Here is an 18,347-nt window from a genome sequence, read left to right on the forward strand (position 1 = left end):
GCCTCCGGTCCACTTCGGTTACAATTTTTTTACAACCACCGTTGCGGCTGGAACACCGTTTGTACACACGTTCGACAGTCTGCATTGATACACAATTGAGTTCGACAACCTCATTCGCGGTGTGGTCACTGGAACGCCCAAACACGATAGCTTGTTTCTGTTATCCTGTCTCCAAGGCAGCACATCTTCCTGTAGTGATTCCTTGCAACCGATTGATACATACTCGTGGGCACCGCTTCACTGCCATGAACTACATCAGCGTGGATGGACACACAACCACCTGGTACCAGTTCGATAACATTTATATAGTTCCAAAGCAATCAGTGTGCTCCTTTAAGGGGTTGATTAATATTTCGCTCGTGAACCTTTTTTATCTTCGAGCTCATCTTAATAAACTCGACTAATTTGTTTCAATGTTCTAGAAAGTGGCACATCAGTGCTAGCTTGTGATGTACAAGTTTCCAGGGTTGTTTCAGCTTATATAACGACGTTTCCCTAACATTTGTGTTGGGGACCTCACGAGCCGGTCTCAGGAGAAACTTGGGCTTTAGTGCATGCATCTCCATGCGACAAAACTGTTCTATAACAGGCATGGCAACCTTCGGTGACCCGCGGGCCCGATTCACATACGAAAGATGTCCAGAAAGTAAGCTCCAATCGTTCGCAAAATGGAAACTACATTGAAAATTCAATGAAGCTTTGCACAGATGTGTTTGGCAGTGTCTCTAGTACGCCCATGGATCGCGTCACGTCGCTCTTTGCGGTTCTGAGCACACAGTAAGCACGAAAAGTGCCTAGATAGTAGTATCTCTCGCCAAGTTTGAGTGTTTGTCTAGAGATTTCGCCAGATTTCATGCAACCCCACATAATGTAACTGACATGCATTTCTTTCTTCATGACAATTCTCGGCAGCACACTGTAAGGGCAATGAAGACGTTCCTTCAGGGTTTCCGATGGGAAGTGTTTGATCACACACCACACAATCCGGACGTGGCTCCCTCTGATTTTCACCTCATTTCGCATCAAATGCTGACTATAAAGATAACATTTTGGAACAGACAACGAACTGCAGACCAGTGCAGAGAATTGGCAGAAAGCACAGAAGACTGCCTTCTATGACGAGACTATTGCTAAGTTGGAACAACGCTACGACAAGTCTAAATCGGACTGGCGACTATGTAGAGAAATAACCGGAAGGAGTAATTTCGTGACCGATCGGAACTTACTTTCTGGACAACCCTCATACTTAATCTCTCACACCGCTTCACCACGTGAGGCGACAGCAGCGTTGCTGCCGCATTAAGTCAGAATTATAGCGTCTGTGACATTAATGTAAATAGGTTAATGTAGCGATAAGAATAGCACCCTGCTGCCGTTGTTAAGCTGCATACTTCTATAGTAGTTTGTATTTTTTTTTTCGCTACTATCGCCTACTAACGACTTCTGAGCTCTATCAGTGTGTCGCACAGACGAAGAGAGCAAGGCTTAAATAACGTGAGTGTGTTGTCAGCACTGATCCAGGAGCGAAGATACTTCTCTCTGCACACACGACACATAGGCCATAACTTCGCCCTCAGACTATAAACGTGTTTCTCCTTGTTCAAATCCAGCGGTAGCGGCATTGTGAATGCACGGATAAGCAGAACTTTTACTGGTCTACGTCATGAGCTGCAAACACTAGCCGGCCGCTGTGGCCGAGCGGTTCTAGGCGCTTCAGTCCGGAACCGCGCTGCTGCTACGGTCGCAGGTTCGAATCCTGCCTCGGGCGTGGATGTGTGTGCTGTCCTTAGGTTAGTTAGGTTTAAGTAGTTCTAAGTCTAGGGGACTGATGGCCTCAGAAATTAAGTCCCATAGTGCTTAGAGCCATTTGAACCATTTTTTGCCCGGCGTAGTCCAGCGACTCTCTCAGATGCTATGTCCCACAGTGCTTAGAGCCATTTGAACCATTTTTTGGACGTAAACTCGGATTTTTCTTTTTTTTGTTTTTGCAATCCGGAGGCCGGCAGAGGGTGGGTGAAAATATCAGAAAACACGGACCGGATATGGCCCGCGGGCCGCCAGTTGCCCACCCGTGTTCTAGAAAAAGGAATTTTACATCGTCATGTCGTTTTACAAACGCTAATGACATTTATAACAGTGTTGATTAGTTCTTATTTTCATTAAGTATACGTACAAAAAGACAAAACAAACATGTAATGCGCATGAAAGTTTCAACTGTTTAATCGTATACTAAGTATATGTTGTATTTCTTCCAAGCTTTTTCCCTTTGTTTCGGCGAGGAAGAAGAAAAGCCATACTGCAGACAGGAAACAAAGTCCCGCATACAACCAGAAAGTTCCAGCCAATGTGAGGACACCCATTAGATGAGCGAACGTCTCGCATGTAATATAAGCGAGAACAAAGCTGGAGGCGCCGCAGATACTGCTGCAGACGCCTTTCACGTGCGCTGGGAAGAGTTCACCCATCATAGCCCAAGGCAAAGGTCCTGCACCAAGTGTGAACAGATACAGATATACGGATAAGATGAGCAGCGGCAGCCACTCAAAGTAAAGCACCGACGTCGCATCGAGGTCCTTCATGAAGAAGAAGAGTCCGAGAGCGACGAGGCAGAATACCACCCCCATGAGCGAGATCTTCATCAGCTGCCGCCGACCTACTCGGTCCACGAGGGCTATCGCCATCATCACGGCCAAGACCTGCGGGATGCAGTTTCTATTTTATTCGGACGCACACATTCAACAAACTATTAAGGGTGCCAAAGAAATGTACACACGTCTTAAAATGTGATAACTATGTGATGCTTGGCTTATGTCAGTTTGTAGGTTCACTGTCATTTAACATTGATCACTTAAATAGATATGCTAGTGTTGTCTTTTCGACTAAAAAGTGAATAAATAAAGATGAATCGTGACGGTCGTTGGAACAGCGGAAGTCTGTGATAGTATAAACCTGAGCGGCTGTTGTCAATGTTCAATAATAATGGAGAGAGATGGGAGTAACCTAGCGAAGAGAACAGTAGCTCACGCATGCTTAATAACTTTGAAACTCACAGTATTGTGTAGCGACTTCCACAGAACATTAAAACAGTGGCCCTTCTTCCTCAGCTACATTACTGGAGCATTTTGCACGCTCACAGAAGAAGCCTGCCCTTCAATGTGTACGTGAGACTTAACAAGCATCATGTTTTTAAATAAAAAAGAATTTGGAGTGCACAACGACTTTTGCAAGATTCAGACGAGATCTAATAGCGCATACTATGAGAGAAAGAGACTGAGGATTATGCTGAGAGGAGGATTTGACTGAAAGGTGAAGTATTGATACGCACTTCTTTTTGGTGAAAACGATGCTGGTCGACTAGGACATAATGTTTGACTAACATTTAGCGATTTCAATTTTGGAAACTTAAGTACCCCTATAAAGCTATATTCTTTTTAATGCTGAAACATATTTCAGCAGTTTTGCACCATTATCAGTGGGTACTTTTATTCAGGTCTGTGCAATGCAAACATGTTTAAATAACTAATGTTTAAGTAATTCATCATCATCTTCGTTTCCCCTCTATCCAATATGCGGTCGGTTGGGGTATCAATGGTACTTCGCCACTTTACTTCGTCTTTCCACCATTCTTCTTCCACAATTTGGTTCCATAGCAGGTTTCTCCTCCTTAAACTCATCTTTATTGTATCAATCCATCTTGTTCTCGGTCTTCCTCTTGGCCTCTTGGCCTCAATCTTGAACTCCATCATTCTTCTTGGTATTCTTCCCTCTCCCATCCTCTTCACCTGCCCAAACCATTTAATCTATTCTTTTCAATTTTCTCAGTCAACTTCTCCACTCCAATTTCCCTCCTAACATCTTCATTTTTCACTCTGTCTCTCCTCGTCTTCCCTAGCATAGTTCTCAGAAACTTCATTTTACTGGATTGTATCCTACTCTCCTCTCTTTTAGTCATAGTCCAAGTCTCTGAGCTGTAAAATAGTATGGGTGTGAAGTACGTTTTGTATAACACCAGCTCGCACCTCATTGGCACTTCCCTTCCCCACACCAAGCCCCTAGCACACTCGTAAAATGTACTACTCTGTTGTATTCTTTTGCTAATTAAGTAATTATTGGAAGATAAATTACATGTGAAAACATTTTATGTCTGTTGTGATTATTACCTCATTCTGTAGAACGTCAATTTACTATACTGCTCGCCATCTGCAACGAAATAACATTGTTGGGAGCTTAGTTGGCGAGGTAACAAACCACTTTATCTATAAACGTAATTTCGTTGCATGTAAATATTTCGGGAATATAGTTTGCTATCACTTCCTATTAGTTGTATAAATGTACGCAGAAACACTGTACAGGATTTTGATGAACCACATTCGCAAGTCGAAATTTCCAATTTCTGGTACTGCTGAGCGCTTGCTCCCTTTTGATGTTTACCTGTTTCTTTTTCTGTCCGTCTTTCCGTTTCAGTGTGTATAATATTGTAGCGTAGTCGTTTATGGTCTGTTTTCGATCTGATATTGCTTTCCTTCCCTATGTGAAAGGTTTCGTCTACGATAAATTTTTGATGTAGGCTGCTGGATTCTGTTTTTTAAGTCTGCGTCTATTTTATTTGGTTGGTGGTTATGGGCAATTACGTGGTCAGAAAATGTACTATGTTACCTATTATATTTAAAGCTCTAAGATGTTCTAGAGAATAATCAAAACGGACTAATTATCACTTAAAACACGTTTGCATGTACCCAACGATGATGGCACAAGGTGCTGAAACATGTTTTGGCGTTCAAAGAGTAGCAATTTTCATAATAGAAGGACCTCAGTTCCATAATTTAGACTGTAAATACGGTTGCTGTCAGAGTTTCAAAAACAAAGTCATGGTTTTGCAGCGTTTTAAGTGGGCAGTTTTCCTTTGACACGGAACAGTAAGTGAAAAGTATAACTCAAGATGCTGCGCACATTTTTGTTTTGCGTATTTACTACGCCCTATGAACTAGAATTTCGTTCCCTATCTCTCAGGAAAATGGATACGACGAAGAGATTGACGGGAGGTCGTCCCGTATTCTTTGAAAGTAACATAGCTGTTTTCCCACCGGGTGGCTGCTTATCTTAGTTTCCTACAATAATGTACTTTAAGTTGAGGAAACTTAAAGTACATTATCCTTGGAAACTATCAAAAGCAGCCACCCCAGTGAACAGGTTGTTCAACGACCTATGTGGACGCTAACTGAGCTCATTTTGAGCACGCGAAGTAAATGTGGAGGTCTAAGGGAAGTATTAATAATTTTCTTACGGCTGTACCAGCTTAGTGTAACATGATTGCATAACTTTTTCCGCTTTTCTTAAATCAGTACACATTCTTTGCCATCCTTTGCTCATATTGCAGGCTGCTCATGGAATAGATGCCATAACCCAGTTTCTCAGAAACTTCGCTCAATGGAAGATGAGTCAAAAAAAGCGAACTCGAATGTTTCTGAGAAAACGACGGTCAAAGTTTTCGAGATACTTCATATACCTTTCAGTGCGCGTTGTCAGTCGAAACGATGGTGTAGTAGTTGGCGTTACAGCCTCTCACTTTTTACGCCCCGTGCTCGATACATGATTAAAGTTTTCATTTTTTTTTTTTTTTTCCATTTACCTACCCATGTCCGTAGAAGATTATTACTGGAAAATGTCTCTTCAAGTTATAGGGAACAAGGGCATTACATTAATTGTAAAATTGTATCTCGGTCATATATTTATTATAAAATACACTGAAGAGACAAAAACACCGGTACACCTGCCTCATATCGTGTAGGGAACCCGCGAGCACGCAGAAGTGCCGCAACAAGATGTGGCATGGACTCGACCAATGTCTAAAGTAGTCCTGGAGGGACTGACACCATGAATCTTGAGAGGCTGTCCATAAATCCCTACGAGTACGAGGGGGTGGAGATCTCTTCTGAACAGCACGTTGCAAGGCATCCCAGATACGATCAGTAGCGATCATGTCTGGGGAGTCAGGTCGCCAGCGGAAGTGTTTAAACTCAGAAGAGTGCTCCTGGAGCTACTCTGTAGCAATCCTGGACGTGTGGGGAGTCTCATTGTTCTGCTGGAATTGCCCAAGTTCGTCGGAATTCACAGTGCGCATGAATGGATGCAGGTAATCAGACAGACGTGTCACCCGTCAGAGTCGTATCTAGACGTATCGGGGATCCCATATCACTCCAATTGCACACGCCCCACGGCTTTAGAGAGCCTCCACTAGCTTGAACAGTCCCCTGCTGACATGCATGGTCCATGGATTCATGTGGTTGTCTCCATACCCGTACACGTCCATCCGCTCGATACAATTTTAAACGAGACTCGTTCGACCAGTAACATGTTTCCAGTCATCAACAGTCCAATGTTGGCGCTGAAGGGCCCAGGCGAGGCGTAAAGCTTTGTGTCGTGCAGTCATCAAGGGTACACGAATGGGCCTTGGTCTCCGAAAGCCCATCCGATGATGTTTCGTTGAATGGTTCGCACGCTGACACTCGTTGACGGCCTAGCATTGAAATCTGCAGCAATTTGAGGAAGGGTTGCACTTATGTGACATTGAACGATTCTGTTCAGTCGTCGTTGGTGCCGTTCTTGCAGGACCTTTTTCCGGCAGCAGCGATATCGGAGATACGATGTTTTAGCGGATTCCCGATATTCACGGTACAAACGTGAAACGGTCGTACGGGAAAATCCCCACTTCATCGCTACCTCGGAAATGCTGTGTTCCATCACTCGTGAGCCGACTATAACAACAGGTTCAAACTCGCTTAAATCTTAATAACTTGCCATTGTAGCAGCGCCAGACACTTGTTGTCTTATATAAGCGTTGCCGAGCGCAGCGCCATATTCTGTCTGTTTACATAACTCTGTATTTGAATACGCATGCCTATACCAATTTCTTTGGCGCTTCAGTGTATATCTGTGTATGGTATTTTCTATGGTTATGATCTTTTTAAATTCTCATATTCTTATATTACATTTTTATAACAATTCTTATATTAGTTCTTATAATTCATTCTTACGTCTCTTGTTCAGGAAGATTTGGTGCATTATTTTGGATTAAGCCGACTTAGAAACTTTCAAAACATTGACGTTTCGAACACCACGAACACCGCGCGGAGAAAAGTTTGCCATAGTGGCATTTCTTCGTATAAATCTCATTCGGAAAAGAAATGTCGTTAACATTACTGAGGGTTTCACGCATTGGCAATAATTTCAAGACAAACCACACATTACGGATCACTTTATAGAAAACTGGCGTTTGCAGTTGATAATGAATCGAGATAAACTACTGGAGTTCACTGAAAACAATTTCAAAAAATTTTGTCATTCATTTATTGTTTTTTCTTAATTAATTGACCAGCCATACAATTAGTACACAAATAAGGACAACTTTATTTCAATATAAACTGGAAAACATTCGTGTAGTAATCTTCTACGGACATGAGGAGACAAATAAAAAAGATAATAATCGGATTCCGAACACGGGCGCAAAAGTGTGAAGCCGAGACTCTTGCCACTGCTACGGTCAGATTGTTTACTCGTTTAAAGGCACATAAAGTACCTCGAAAACTTTGACCTTCGTTTCTTAAAAACGGTCGAGTATCTACGGGTAAGCCGAGACACGTGATCGCTTATTTTCGTCCCTCTTCCACTGAGCGAAGTTTTTGGGAAATCGGGTGTTCTCGCGAGTAAAATTAATCTACGCTTACTGTCAAAACGAATATATGGTAGGCGGGAAATATTCTTTGACATACACTATCTGAAACGTCTATGTTTTGAATGTTTCTAAGTCGGCTTAGTTCAAAATAATGCGCTAAGCAATGTAGAATTGACCACTAGATGTCACGAGAAGCGGATCCGCTAGTATAAAACGAAGGGTTGTGTAGTCAGTAGGGCTATGTCTGAACACGACTCGAATTGTTCGGACATTTTACGTCGCAGTTCGCGAAATCTGGTTTTCTCCCATCTTTTGATTACGCTGCGATCTAGTGACTATTGTTGGTACTATCACAACCTTCTATCTTATCATTTTTCTCGCACTATGGATTTTAATAATGAAACTAAGTGTGAAACAAGGACTGAGGTATATTCCAGGATGCAAGTCATGCATAACAACGGTAACTAATATAAAAATTGCAATCGTGATTCTATCCAGTTCTGGAACTTTTGCTGGTCCAGCGATCTAGTGACGTCTCATGGTACTATCTACAAGACAATTCTTGCCGCTGTAATTCATACTCGTGATAAAAATTGCAGTCACTTAATTACGATATCTTCGGTGGGCATTTAATTCTTAATTAATTGCTGTGATTGTTCCATCTGAATGTTGCCGTCTTGTGTTCAAGCTGATTAAAATACGGTAATGCTTTTACCTCTTACTCTAATATGTGAACAGGAGCTGAACAGCTCATTTGCAACGTACTTGGTAAATCATTACCGCCTCTCATAAACAAATTAAATATTATACTGGGATCAATCAAGTAATATCTTTTGAAGGACGGCATTTTTGTCTTTGTTAGCTTTGCTTAAAAATCAGCATAAATGTTGATATATCCATTCATACGGTTATTATATGAGGAGTCATATTGTACATCTGTTCGTGCTGTGGTTCGATTTAATGCTATTTTCTCCAGTGCTTCGCGAAATCGTCAGATTTTAAGCAGAGCCGCAGCTTACTGTTGTGGCTAGTCTACAGTTTCTTGCTTATCCCTCGCACTTGCGCCGTGCGAGTCAAATGTCACGTGGTTGTTCGAACAAGCTCGATACAGTAGCGAACTCTGCGGCGTATCGGGAAATCTCGAGACACTTCGAACGCAAGTATCGTTTGTCCAGCGAAAGAATAGGTCGATCAGCAGAGCTCAGTGACTGCGAATGTGGACTAGTCCTTGGATGTCACCTGAGCAACAAATCCATCATCAGGGACTTTTCAACCTTTCTGAAGCTACCCCATAGACGGTTGGTAACATGATTGTAAAGTTGAAACGTGAAGGAGCAACCACAATTAAACCAAGATCAGGCAGACCTAATGTACTGACAGACGGGGGCGACATGCATTGCAGACGGTAGTTGTAAAATATTGCCTGAAATCAGTGAAAAGAAGCACTCGTGAGCCCAGCTAGCACAACGACTGTGCTTAGGAACTTAAAGATAATCGGTACAATGATCGAGCACCTCCTCAATTACCCACTCGTTTCTGTAGAGGCACTTGATGTGGTGTAAACAGCTATGTCACTGGACAGTGGATGACTGGAAACGAGTAGCTTGGAGTGATAAATCATGCTATACCCCGTGGCAGTGCGATGGAAGGTTTTGGGTCTGGCAGATGAAATAGAGATCATTACCTGCCATCATGTGTAGAGCCAGCAGTGAAGTACGAAGGAGGTGTTGTTACGATATGAGTTTGCTTTTCGTGGTTAGGGTCTCTTTATTGCACTTAAGAAAACGCTAAATACGTAAGGGTATGAACATATTTTGCTGCTTTGTGTAGCCTACCATGTACAATGGACAAATAGTTAGGAGACATCGGCTATTTGTATGTGCATGACAATGCACAGCCGTGCGGGATTAGCCGAGGGGTCTAAGGCGCTGCGGTCATGGACTGTGCGGCTGGTACCGGCGGAGGTTCGAATCCTCCCTCGGGCAAGGATGTGTGTGTTTGTCCTTACGATAATTTAGGTTAAGTAATGTGTAAGCTTAGGGACTGATGACCTTACCAGTTAAGTCCCATAAGATTTCACTCACATTTGAACAATTTGACAATGCACCCGGTCATAAATCAGCATCTGTGAGGCAATTTATTGTGGGCAATAACATTCCTGAAATGGACTGGCCTGCCCAGATCTTTGTCTTGGACCTGACGGAGAACGTATGGGACGAGTCAGAACGTCAACTTCGCTCCAGACCCCCATTATCCAACATCGCTACGTTCTGGAATTTCGGCAGCTGAGGAGCAATGGGCTCCTACTCCTCCGCAGTCATTCAGACACCTCGCTGAAGTGTCCCCAGAAATATTAAAAAAGGTAGGAAGATTTTTCTGTTTAGAAGAAGTGACAAAAAGCAGATTTCACAGTACTTGACGGCTCAACACAAAAGTTTTGTCTCAAGTACAGACAGTGTTGAGCATCAGTGGACAAAGTTCAAAACCATCGTACAATATGCATTAGATGAGTATGTGCCAAGAAAGATCGTAAGAGATGGAAGAGAGCCACCGTGGTACAACAACCGAGTTAGAAAACTGTTGCGGAGGCAAAGGGAACTTCACAGCAAACATAAACATAGCCAAACCCTTGCAGACAAACAAAAATTACACGAAGCGAAATGTAGTGTGAGGAGGGCTATGCGAGAAGCGTTCAATGAATTCTAAAGTAAAATTCTATGCACTGACTTGGCAGAAAATCCTAAGAAATTTTGGTCTTTTGTCAAAGCGGTAGGTGGATCAAAACAAAATGTCCAGACACTCTGTGACCAAAATGGTACTCAACAGAGGATGACAGACTAAAGGCCGAAATACTAAATATCTTTTAGATAAACTCCAGCGGAAGACTCTAAAAGAGAGACGCTCAGTAGCTCGGTACGGGCTTTTGTTGAAGTTTCGAGAACATACCTTCGCCGAGGATGAAGCAGTATATTGCTCCCTCCTACGTATATACCGCGAAGATACCATGAGGATAAAATCAGATTAGAGCCCACACAGAGGCATACCGACAATCTTTCTTTCCACGAACAATACGAGATTGGAATAGAAGAAAGAACCGATAGAGGTACTCAAGATACCCTTCGCCACACACTGTTAGGTGGCTTGCGGAGTATGGATGTAGATGTAGATGTAGATGCAGAGTTGAAGGTGTCATAAAAGCTGAGGGTGGACCTCCCCACTAACAAACGTCCGCTGCCAGTTGTCTGGATACTTCTGATCTGTTGGTTTAAAAATAATTGCAGCATGAAGGAGACACTGTAGCTGTCTTAGAATTTCATCCCGACGCTTAGCCTCACGTCGTAGGAAGCAAAAGGGAAGCCATTGACGAAGTTGCAGCGGCTTTCAAACAACGTACTTTGGTAAAGTCTGTTACTTTTGGCCATTAATTTGCTGCATCTTTCGAAGTGGAACACGCCACTGGTCAACGATCAAATGCAGTACAAGCCGCTCAATGATTTATACACTACGACCGAAGAGGACAGCTTTTGAATGAATTGTCGCTTTCGCATTTCGTGATTTACAGGGAACCGTCCTGTATGTAGACCCCAATAGCGTCAAACGTCTCTTTTTACGAAGTATCACGCTCAGGACACCTATTACGCGACGACTCTCCTTTAACCGTCCACTATGTGAGGACTGGAATGACGTCATGTTAGTGAGTTATGAAGAAACGTCAACTGGCAGTGTATGGTGCTTTATAACGAATTCCGCTTATGTTAAGGTGCAAGTGATTAAAAAATACATTGAAAAGTTACGATAAAATTCCTATGAAAGCAACAGCTTATAGTCTGAGGGCTACCGAGACGTTCGAAGAAATTAAAATAACTGATTAGCCAATTTATACCATGTAGTCGCTAGCTTCCAACATCAACTGCAAGTAGTTCCCTCGTAACCCCTGTAACTTCATACCAAAAATGTCGTTAAGTTGAGGAACAAAGTCTTGAGTTGCATTTCACCAAATTGATGTCTAGTTTCTACGACGAAAAAAATTAACAAACGCTTACTGAAATATATACGACATATGACGTCATACACGTAACTCGCGATTCATTCGGAAGGAAAAAAATTACTGAGGAGAGACGAAGCTTAGAAAAGGTAGGACTCTTCCGTTCCTCATCGAGACCCTAGAGCAACTGGATAAGGACGGGAAAATAACTCGCCCGTGACTTTGTTGTGGGAGTCAACCGGGCATCCACTTGGAGCGATTTTGAGAAGGTACGGAGGATGATTAGGAGGTAATGTGACGCCCATTCTCTCAACTATGTGTCCATTGTCTTCACTACTGTCCCCCCTTAGTTCGGTGGAAGAAGAGAAGTAACAGAATGAATGACGTACAACGCCCACATGTCTGTATCAGGTTATGATCCAGATGGACCAAAGGCAACATTTACTCCATAATAAAGTACACCCTATTTATGTGCAAAATGAAATACAAACTGATTCCAGATCTAGTCAGCCACGAATTTTATTCAACTGAATCGATAATTTCACTTGAGAAAAATGTAGAATGGAGATCGAAACTTCCTGGTAATTTAAGGGCGTGGGTTTCGCTCTTTACTTTCTCTATTTTTCGTACGTTGGATAAAATTCTACAAACACAAATAACGTTCATCTACTGTGACATACTACAAGATACTGTACAATAAATCTGCGTTCCATCTGTACCTACTTCTGCTCTTTAGCTTTTATTTGGACGCTTCTGAAAAACACAGTTTTCAAAATTTGAGCTATGAAGCAACCTGTCGATTAAACACTCGAAGATGTTGCTCCATCCTGTCCCAATTTGGAATTTTTTGACACGGTTTTTGTATCTCCTTTCCCCTGGAACAGTTTACTTTCTGGCACTAACGTTTACAGGCGTCACACAATTTTCACAACTATTTGTGCCATTACTGTTCATTTCAACAATGTAATTTATAGTCCTTTGGTTGTTTTGCAACCCTGTAGTGTAGAAAATTCTAGCGTACTCTCTGATGATCTTTCACGTGGCCTGTGTGGTTCTTTCGTACAAATCCCTGACAGTGTTAGTGTGCCTTTTTTAATAACCATATTCGAAATTACATTCGTCGCCACATTCCAAATACTTGAACATTTTTGACTTCCGTTTGCACACTGCGTCGTGCCGAACATATGAATCCGCATACTTCAATAAATGGCATAATTTCTCCTTTTACGTAATATCAGTTCTCCGAATTGTCTTCCAAGGTCAATGCAATCCTGTTTTCAAGTTCTTCGTTTTCTTCTGCTTTCATTCCTGCTTCCCTACTCATTATGTGAGCAGTCATGCTGTCACTTTTCTCTCCCAGTATCACCCATCCACAAAAACGCGAACAGAAGTTACGCCATTACCAGCGTAAGACTTAAACTTCATGAAACCCTTATTATTTCAACTACTGGGAATTTGTATGACCCTGTTGTGCTGTAGACGTTACGTGGAAGATACTCATTCTTTAAGACAAGGTAACTGGATTTTCTCATGTTCCTAAACTCTCTGTCGGAAGTTACGTGACTGATTTCATAGTTTTATCGATCCGTTAGGTACTGCATTTTTCATGCAGATGTCACATCCGAGAGTTAGTTCGAATTATTAATGAACAAATAATCTACAAAGGCAAAGCCAAAAAACTGTATACGTGGTATTTTAAATTTTCCCTAAATATAAAAAATTATTATCCCAGTTTCCGATCGTGTTATGAGCTTAATTTTTCGCAGAATATTTCGAGGACAGCTTTAGCCGTAGTCTACTGAGGCGATGTCTGTAATGTCTACGTTCCGTAACGTCAACGAAAGTATGGCTTAGTGTAGCATTCTGAGGTAAATCTTTCAAAATTACACAAAAAGTAATTAAGTACTCAGTTCATTAAAAACCCGCCGCTCCATCTTTTAAACAAAGTCAGTCTGCCTCTCATCATATCACACAACTCGAATTGTTTATTGAAGTTATAAGTACAATTTTTTTATCTGCTTTCATTTATGTACACAAGTCTCTGCAGGATTAATACCGGCCAGTACTACACAGATAGTCTAGCTAAGTCGAGTCGAGTCCAGACAGAGAGCTCTTCAGAAACCGACGTTCGCAGCCTCTGAACACCACAAATAGACAGTCCTTGCAGCATAGTGCAGAAAGTGAAACCGATAAACCCGTTGTACATTCGGAAACTTGTCTTTCATCTTCGGCTAAGTATTGCTTATTGTTTTCATTCGCTACACCCCCGAGCACGTTACCGAAGATGTTGAAAGCGGTAAGTAACTACGGCAGCGAGGTTAAAAATCTCGTTCACGCTTTCTGACTTAAGTTTTCCGTTCCTGTTTATGCAGATGGGCAAGAGCCAAGCTCGTTCTTCGATGAAGGAGCTGCCTATTACTTTCCCTCCCCTATTCTAATTGAAATAATGCTCCGTTTTCACTTACGTTGAATGTCGGTAAATGATAAAGTCCAACAATAGAATCTGGATCATTTAAGTCGCGTAAAACGGATTTGCTGCTGAAAGAGATCAGCGTGGTCTCAAAACACTAACAATGTTGGGCATTAGAGAAAAGTGGTTTGAAGTGCAAAGTTAGATTCACTATTCCAGGCTGATTACTTCGCAGGAAGAATAACAAACAGCCAGGCGTCTGAACATGACATTAAACTTCTCCGAACGTCTCTGTACCCCTTCTCAAATTAGAAGTGTTGCGGACCACGCACCTGCATGATGCCCATGACACTGAAGCAGATAGTCGAGTCTGTTGTGTCGCCGGCGGCCGTGAAGATGGCTTTCGAATGGAAGGAGATGATGCTGACTCCAGTCAGCTGCTGGGCGAACATTAGGCCCAGCCCGATCATCAGTGCCCTCCTGGTCGATTTTTTCCCCATCTTCTCCTTGATACTGTCCTTATGTCGCCGCGAGTCAGCGATCAACTGTGGACGGAAGAAATCAAGCTTACTGTCAAATGAGGAACCCGTTCAGTAAACAAGAAGTGAATCTACACTTTTTGATCAGAAGTATGAATTCACAACTGGGGTAGAATACTGACACAGTTATATCACCGACTGTTAGTGTTTGCAGTTGTAAAGCAACGCTGGATACTAGAGGGTATACGAGAAGTTCATGTGCCCTTCTATATTTTCTGAGAGGGGCATTCAGAAATGATTTACAATTAGTTTTTTGTGCCTTATTTATTAACGAACATGATTCAGTGTACTCGGGATCTCTCGATATTCTGCCTGCGCACGTCAATACACCGCTGCCACCTTCCTGGCAACTTCAATTACTGCGTGAAGGAACGTTTGTTCGAAGGTACTATGCATGCTCTCATGGACAGCTGCCTGCAATTATTAATTCTTCTAGAATCTTTTACTTCGCAGTGCGGCCTTCATGTAATCGAATAAATCATAATCACAAGAGGGGAGATCCGGTGAATATGGTGGATGTGACACAACAACGAATCCAGTGATGTTAACTTCGCAATCGTGGCACTGCTGGTGTACTGCTGCGCATTGTCGTGCTGGAAGAGTACTCGCTTCGACCACTTTTCCTGTCTACTTTGCAGAATCCTGCAAATAATTTGTGTAAGGGTGTCACAGCACATCCTGCTGTTAACAGTTGTTCTTTGTGGAAGCCAGTCCATTAGAGTATACCACAAGTGTACGAGAAGAAGGAGATTATTTGCTTGCCTGTAGATGCAGCAGCACGTAATTTTGTGGGTCAGAGACTTGCAGAATGTTTCCACTGCATGGACTGCAATTTCTTCAAGATGTATGATAGTGACGCCATGGTTCGTCACCAGTCACCAATTTTTCCAAAAAATATGGCTCTTAATTCCTTAATTCTAATACTCGACTACAGACGTCAACTGTATTCTTATTCTGAACCTGTGTCAAATCCCGTATAACCCACATGTGCACAAACCTTTTCCACATCCAAATCGTTGTGAATAATGGAAGGTTGGGTTGCGCAGGAAATACTGTCTGCGATTCAAGTTCGTGAAAGGTTATGCATCTGTCAACCATAATCAACTGAGATATAACCTAAACGTCCCTGGACTTTGCGATGATGGTAGATCATACTTGCAGATTCCCTTCACTAGCGAACCCAGCGATCCAGGTGCATAAGTCTTTTCTGCAGGAGCTTCTTGGCAACACACCGCAGTTACAAGGTTAAGAATATGTACTATTTTGACTCCTTTCTTTCATAAAAATCAGGTGCTCTATCTTTGACCATGATATTAGCCTTCCATCTTGTCCATGGGTTACTCTACTTAACATCTAACAAGCATTGTCCCTTCAGTATACACACAGTTCTCAACTCCCATCAAGAGTCTGCATAATGTACTAGAATCAGTTCATCGTCTCATCACAGGACGTGCCCATAGTTCGAACGGTATTTGTAAAAGAAAGTAACTCTAAATCATATCCGAACCCCCGTGTAGAATTGAGGAAATACGCTCTAAGGATAAAAAAACAATGCAACACGAAGGGAATTATCCGAACGGGACGAAATTGGTAGACGTGACGTACATCTACAGACAAATAAATCAATAGAATTTCAGAGAAATGGATGATTTATTCAAGAGAGAGGGATTTACGAATTGAATAAGTCAGTAACGCAATGGTCCACGTCAAGTCCTTATGCAAGCAGTTATGCAACTTCTTATTGATTGCTAGAGTTGTTGTATGTCCCCTAAATTCTGTATCACTGTCACGTTAGATCATCAGAATCCCGAGCCGGTTGGAGGACCCAGTTCATAATGCTCCACACATTTTCAATTACAGAGAGATCTGGCGACCTAGCAGACCAAGGTAGGTTTTGGCAGGCACGAAGACAGTCTGTAAAAACTGTCGCCGTGCGCGGGGCGGGCATTACCTTGCTGAAATTAAACCCAGGATGACATGCTGTGAAAGGCAACACAACATCTACACCTACATGGTTACTCTGCAATTCGCACTTAAATGCCTGGCAGAGGGTTCATCGAACCATTTTCATACTTCTTCTCTACCGTCCCACTCTCGAATGGTGCGTGGGAAAAAGGAACACCTAAATCTTTCCGTTCGAGCTCTGATATCTCTTATTTTATTATGATGATCATTTCTCCCTACGCAGATGGGTGTCAACAAAAAATTTCGCATTCGGAAGTGAAAGTTGGTGATTGAAATTTCGTAAATAGATCTCGCCGCAAAGAAAACCGCCTTTGTTTCAGTGACTGCCACCCCAACTCGCGTATCGTCTCGGTGACATTCTCACCCCTAATGCGCGATAACACGAAACGAGCTGCCCTTCTTTGCACTTTTTCGATATTCCCCGTCAATCCAACCTGGTAAGGATCACATACCGCGTAGCAATATTCCAGCAGAGGACGGACAAGTGTAATGTAGGCTGTCTCTTTAGTGGGTTTGTCACCTCTTCTAAGTGTTCGCCAACAAAGCGCAGTCTTTGTTTCGCCTTCCTCAAAATATTATCTATGTGGTCTTTCCAATTTAAGTTGCTCGTAATTGTAATTCCTAGGTAGTTAGTCGAATTGAGGGCCCTTAGATTTGTGCGATTTATCGTATACCCAAAGTTTACCGGATTTCTTTTAGTACCCATGTGGATGACCTTGCACCTTTCTTTGTTTAGTGCCAATTGCCACTTTTCGCACCATACAGAAATTCTTTCTAGATCATTTTGCAAGTGGAATTGATCGTCTGATGACTTTACTAGACGGTAAAGTGCAGCGTCATCTGCAAACAATCTAACAGGGCTGCTCAGATTATCACCTAGATAATTTGCGTAGATCAGGAGCAGCAGAGGGCCTATGACACTACCTTTCGGAACACCAGATATCACTTCTGCTCAACTCGATGTGTTACCATCTATCACTACGAACTGTGACCTCTCTGAGAGGAAATCACGAATCCAGTCACACAAGTGAAACGCTATGCCATATGCACTGAATTCGATTAATAGTCGCAGAATATCGTTGGTGAACCACTGTGCCGCAATGGTGCCGTGGATGACAACCAAAGTTGTCATGCTATGGAAAGAAATGGTATCCCAGACCCTAACTCCTGGTTGTCGGGCTGTATAGCGGGCGACATTCAGGTTGGTATCCTACTTCTGTCCGGGGCGTCTCCAGACAGATCTTCAGCCTAGAATCCCATTGATTGGAGTAAAATGTGTTTCAGTAATGAGTCCCGCATCGAAATGAGCCTCGATGACCTGCGCCATACTTCTCGAAAACCAGGAGTGATGGTCTGGGGTGCCTTTTCTTTTCATAGGATGACCACTTTGGTTGTCATCCTCGGCACCCTTACAGTACAGCTGTACGTCGACGATATTCTACGTCCCGTTTTCTTGTCATTGTAACACCTCGGTTCAGTTTACCGTGATAAAAGCTATAGAAAGAATAATTAAAATAAAGAATAGAATTTTTAGATGGGAAAGTAGTGTAGAATCAGAGTTTGGTAATTGCAGATCAAAATTATGGTATATCAGCAAGTAGTTTAATGTCTAAGTACAGCAAAGGCACGGAAGCTCCGTCATGGAGAAGGCAGTGACGTTAAACTCTTGTGATGAAAAACCTATGAAAAGGCCTGATCGTCATTATTGCCGCCTTTTTTCCTTGATTGTTTTGTTAAAGGGCGGGGAACCCGTGTCAGTCAGCGAGACAATAATTA

The 18,347-nt window shown here is 42.5% G+C and overlaps 1 protein-coding gene across 1 annotated transcript in view; it reads right to left on the reverse strand.

The window, feature by feature from the left end:
- Positions 1-2,210: 2,210 nt before the first annotated feature.
- The window catches only part of LOC126474689 (facilitated trehalose transporter Tret1-like), a 56,219-nt gene continuing 40,082 nt past the window's right edge, over positions 2,211-18,347 (reverse strand). Inside the window, exons 3-4 of the mRNA XM_050102167.1 lie at positions 14,400-14,612; positions 2,211-2,696 (exon numbers count right to left, since the gene is read on the reverse strand). Coding sequence (XP_049958124.1) covers positions 2,211-2,696; positions 14,400-14,612 — 699 coding nt within the window. The remainder of the gene's footprint in view (positions 2,697-14,399; positions 14,613-18,347) is intronic.

This window comes from Schistocerca serialis, chromosome 4 (genome assembly GCF_023864345.2).
Source record: "Schistocerca serialis cubense isolate TAMUIC-IGC-003099 chromosome 4, iqSchSeri2.2, whole genome shotgun sequence".
Lineage (NCBI taxonomy): Eukaryota > Metazoa > Arthropoda > Insecta > Orthoptera > Acrididae > Schistocerca > Schistocerca serialis.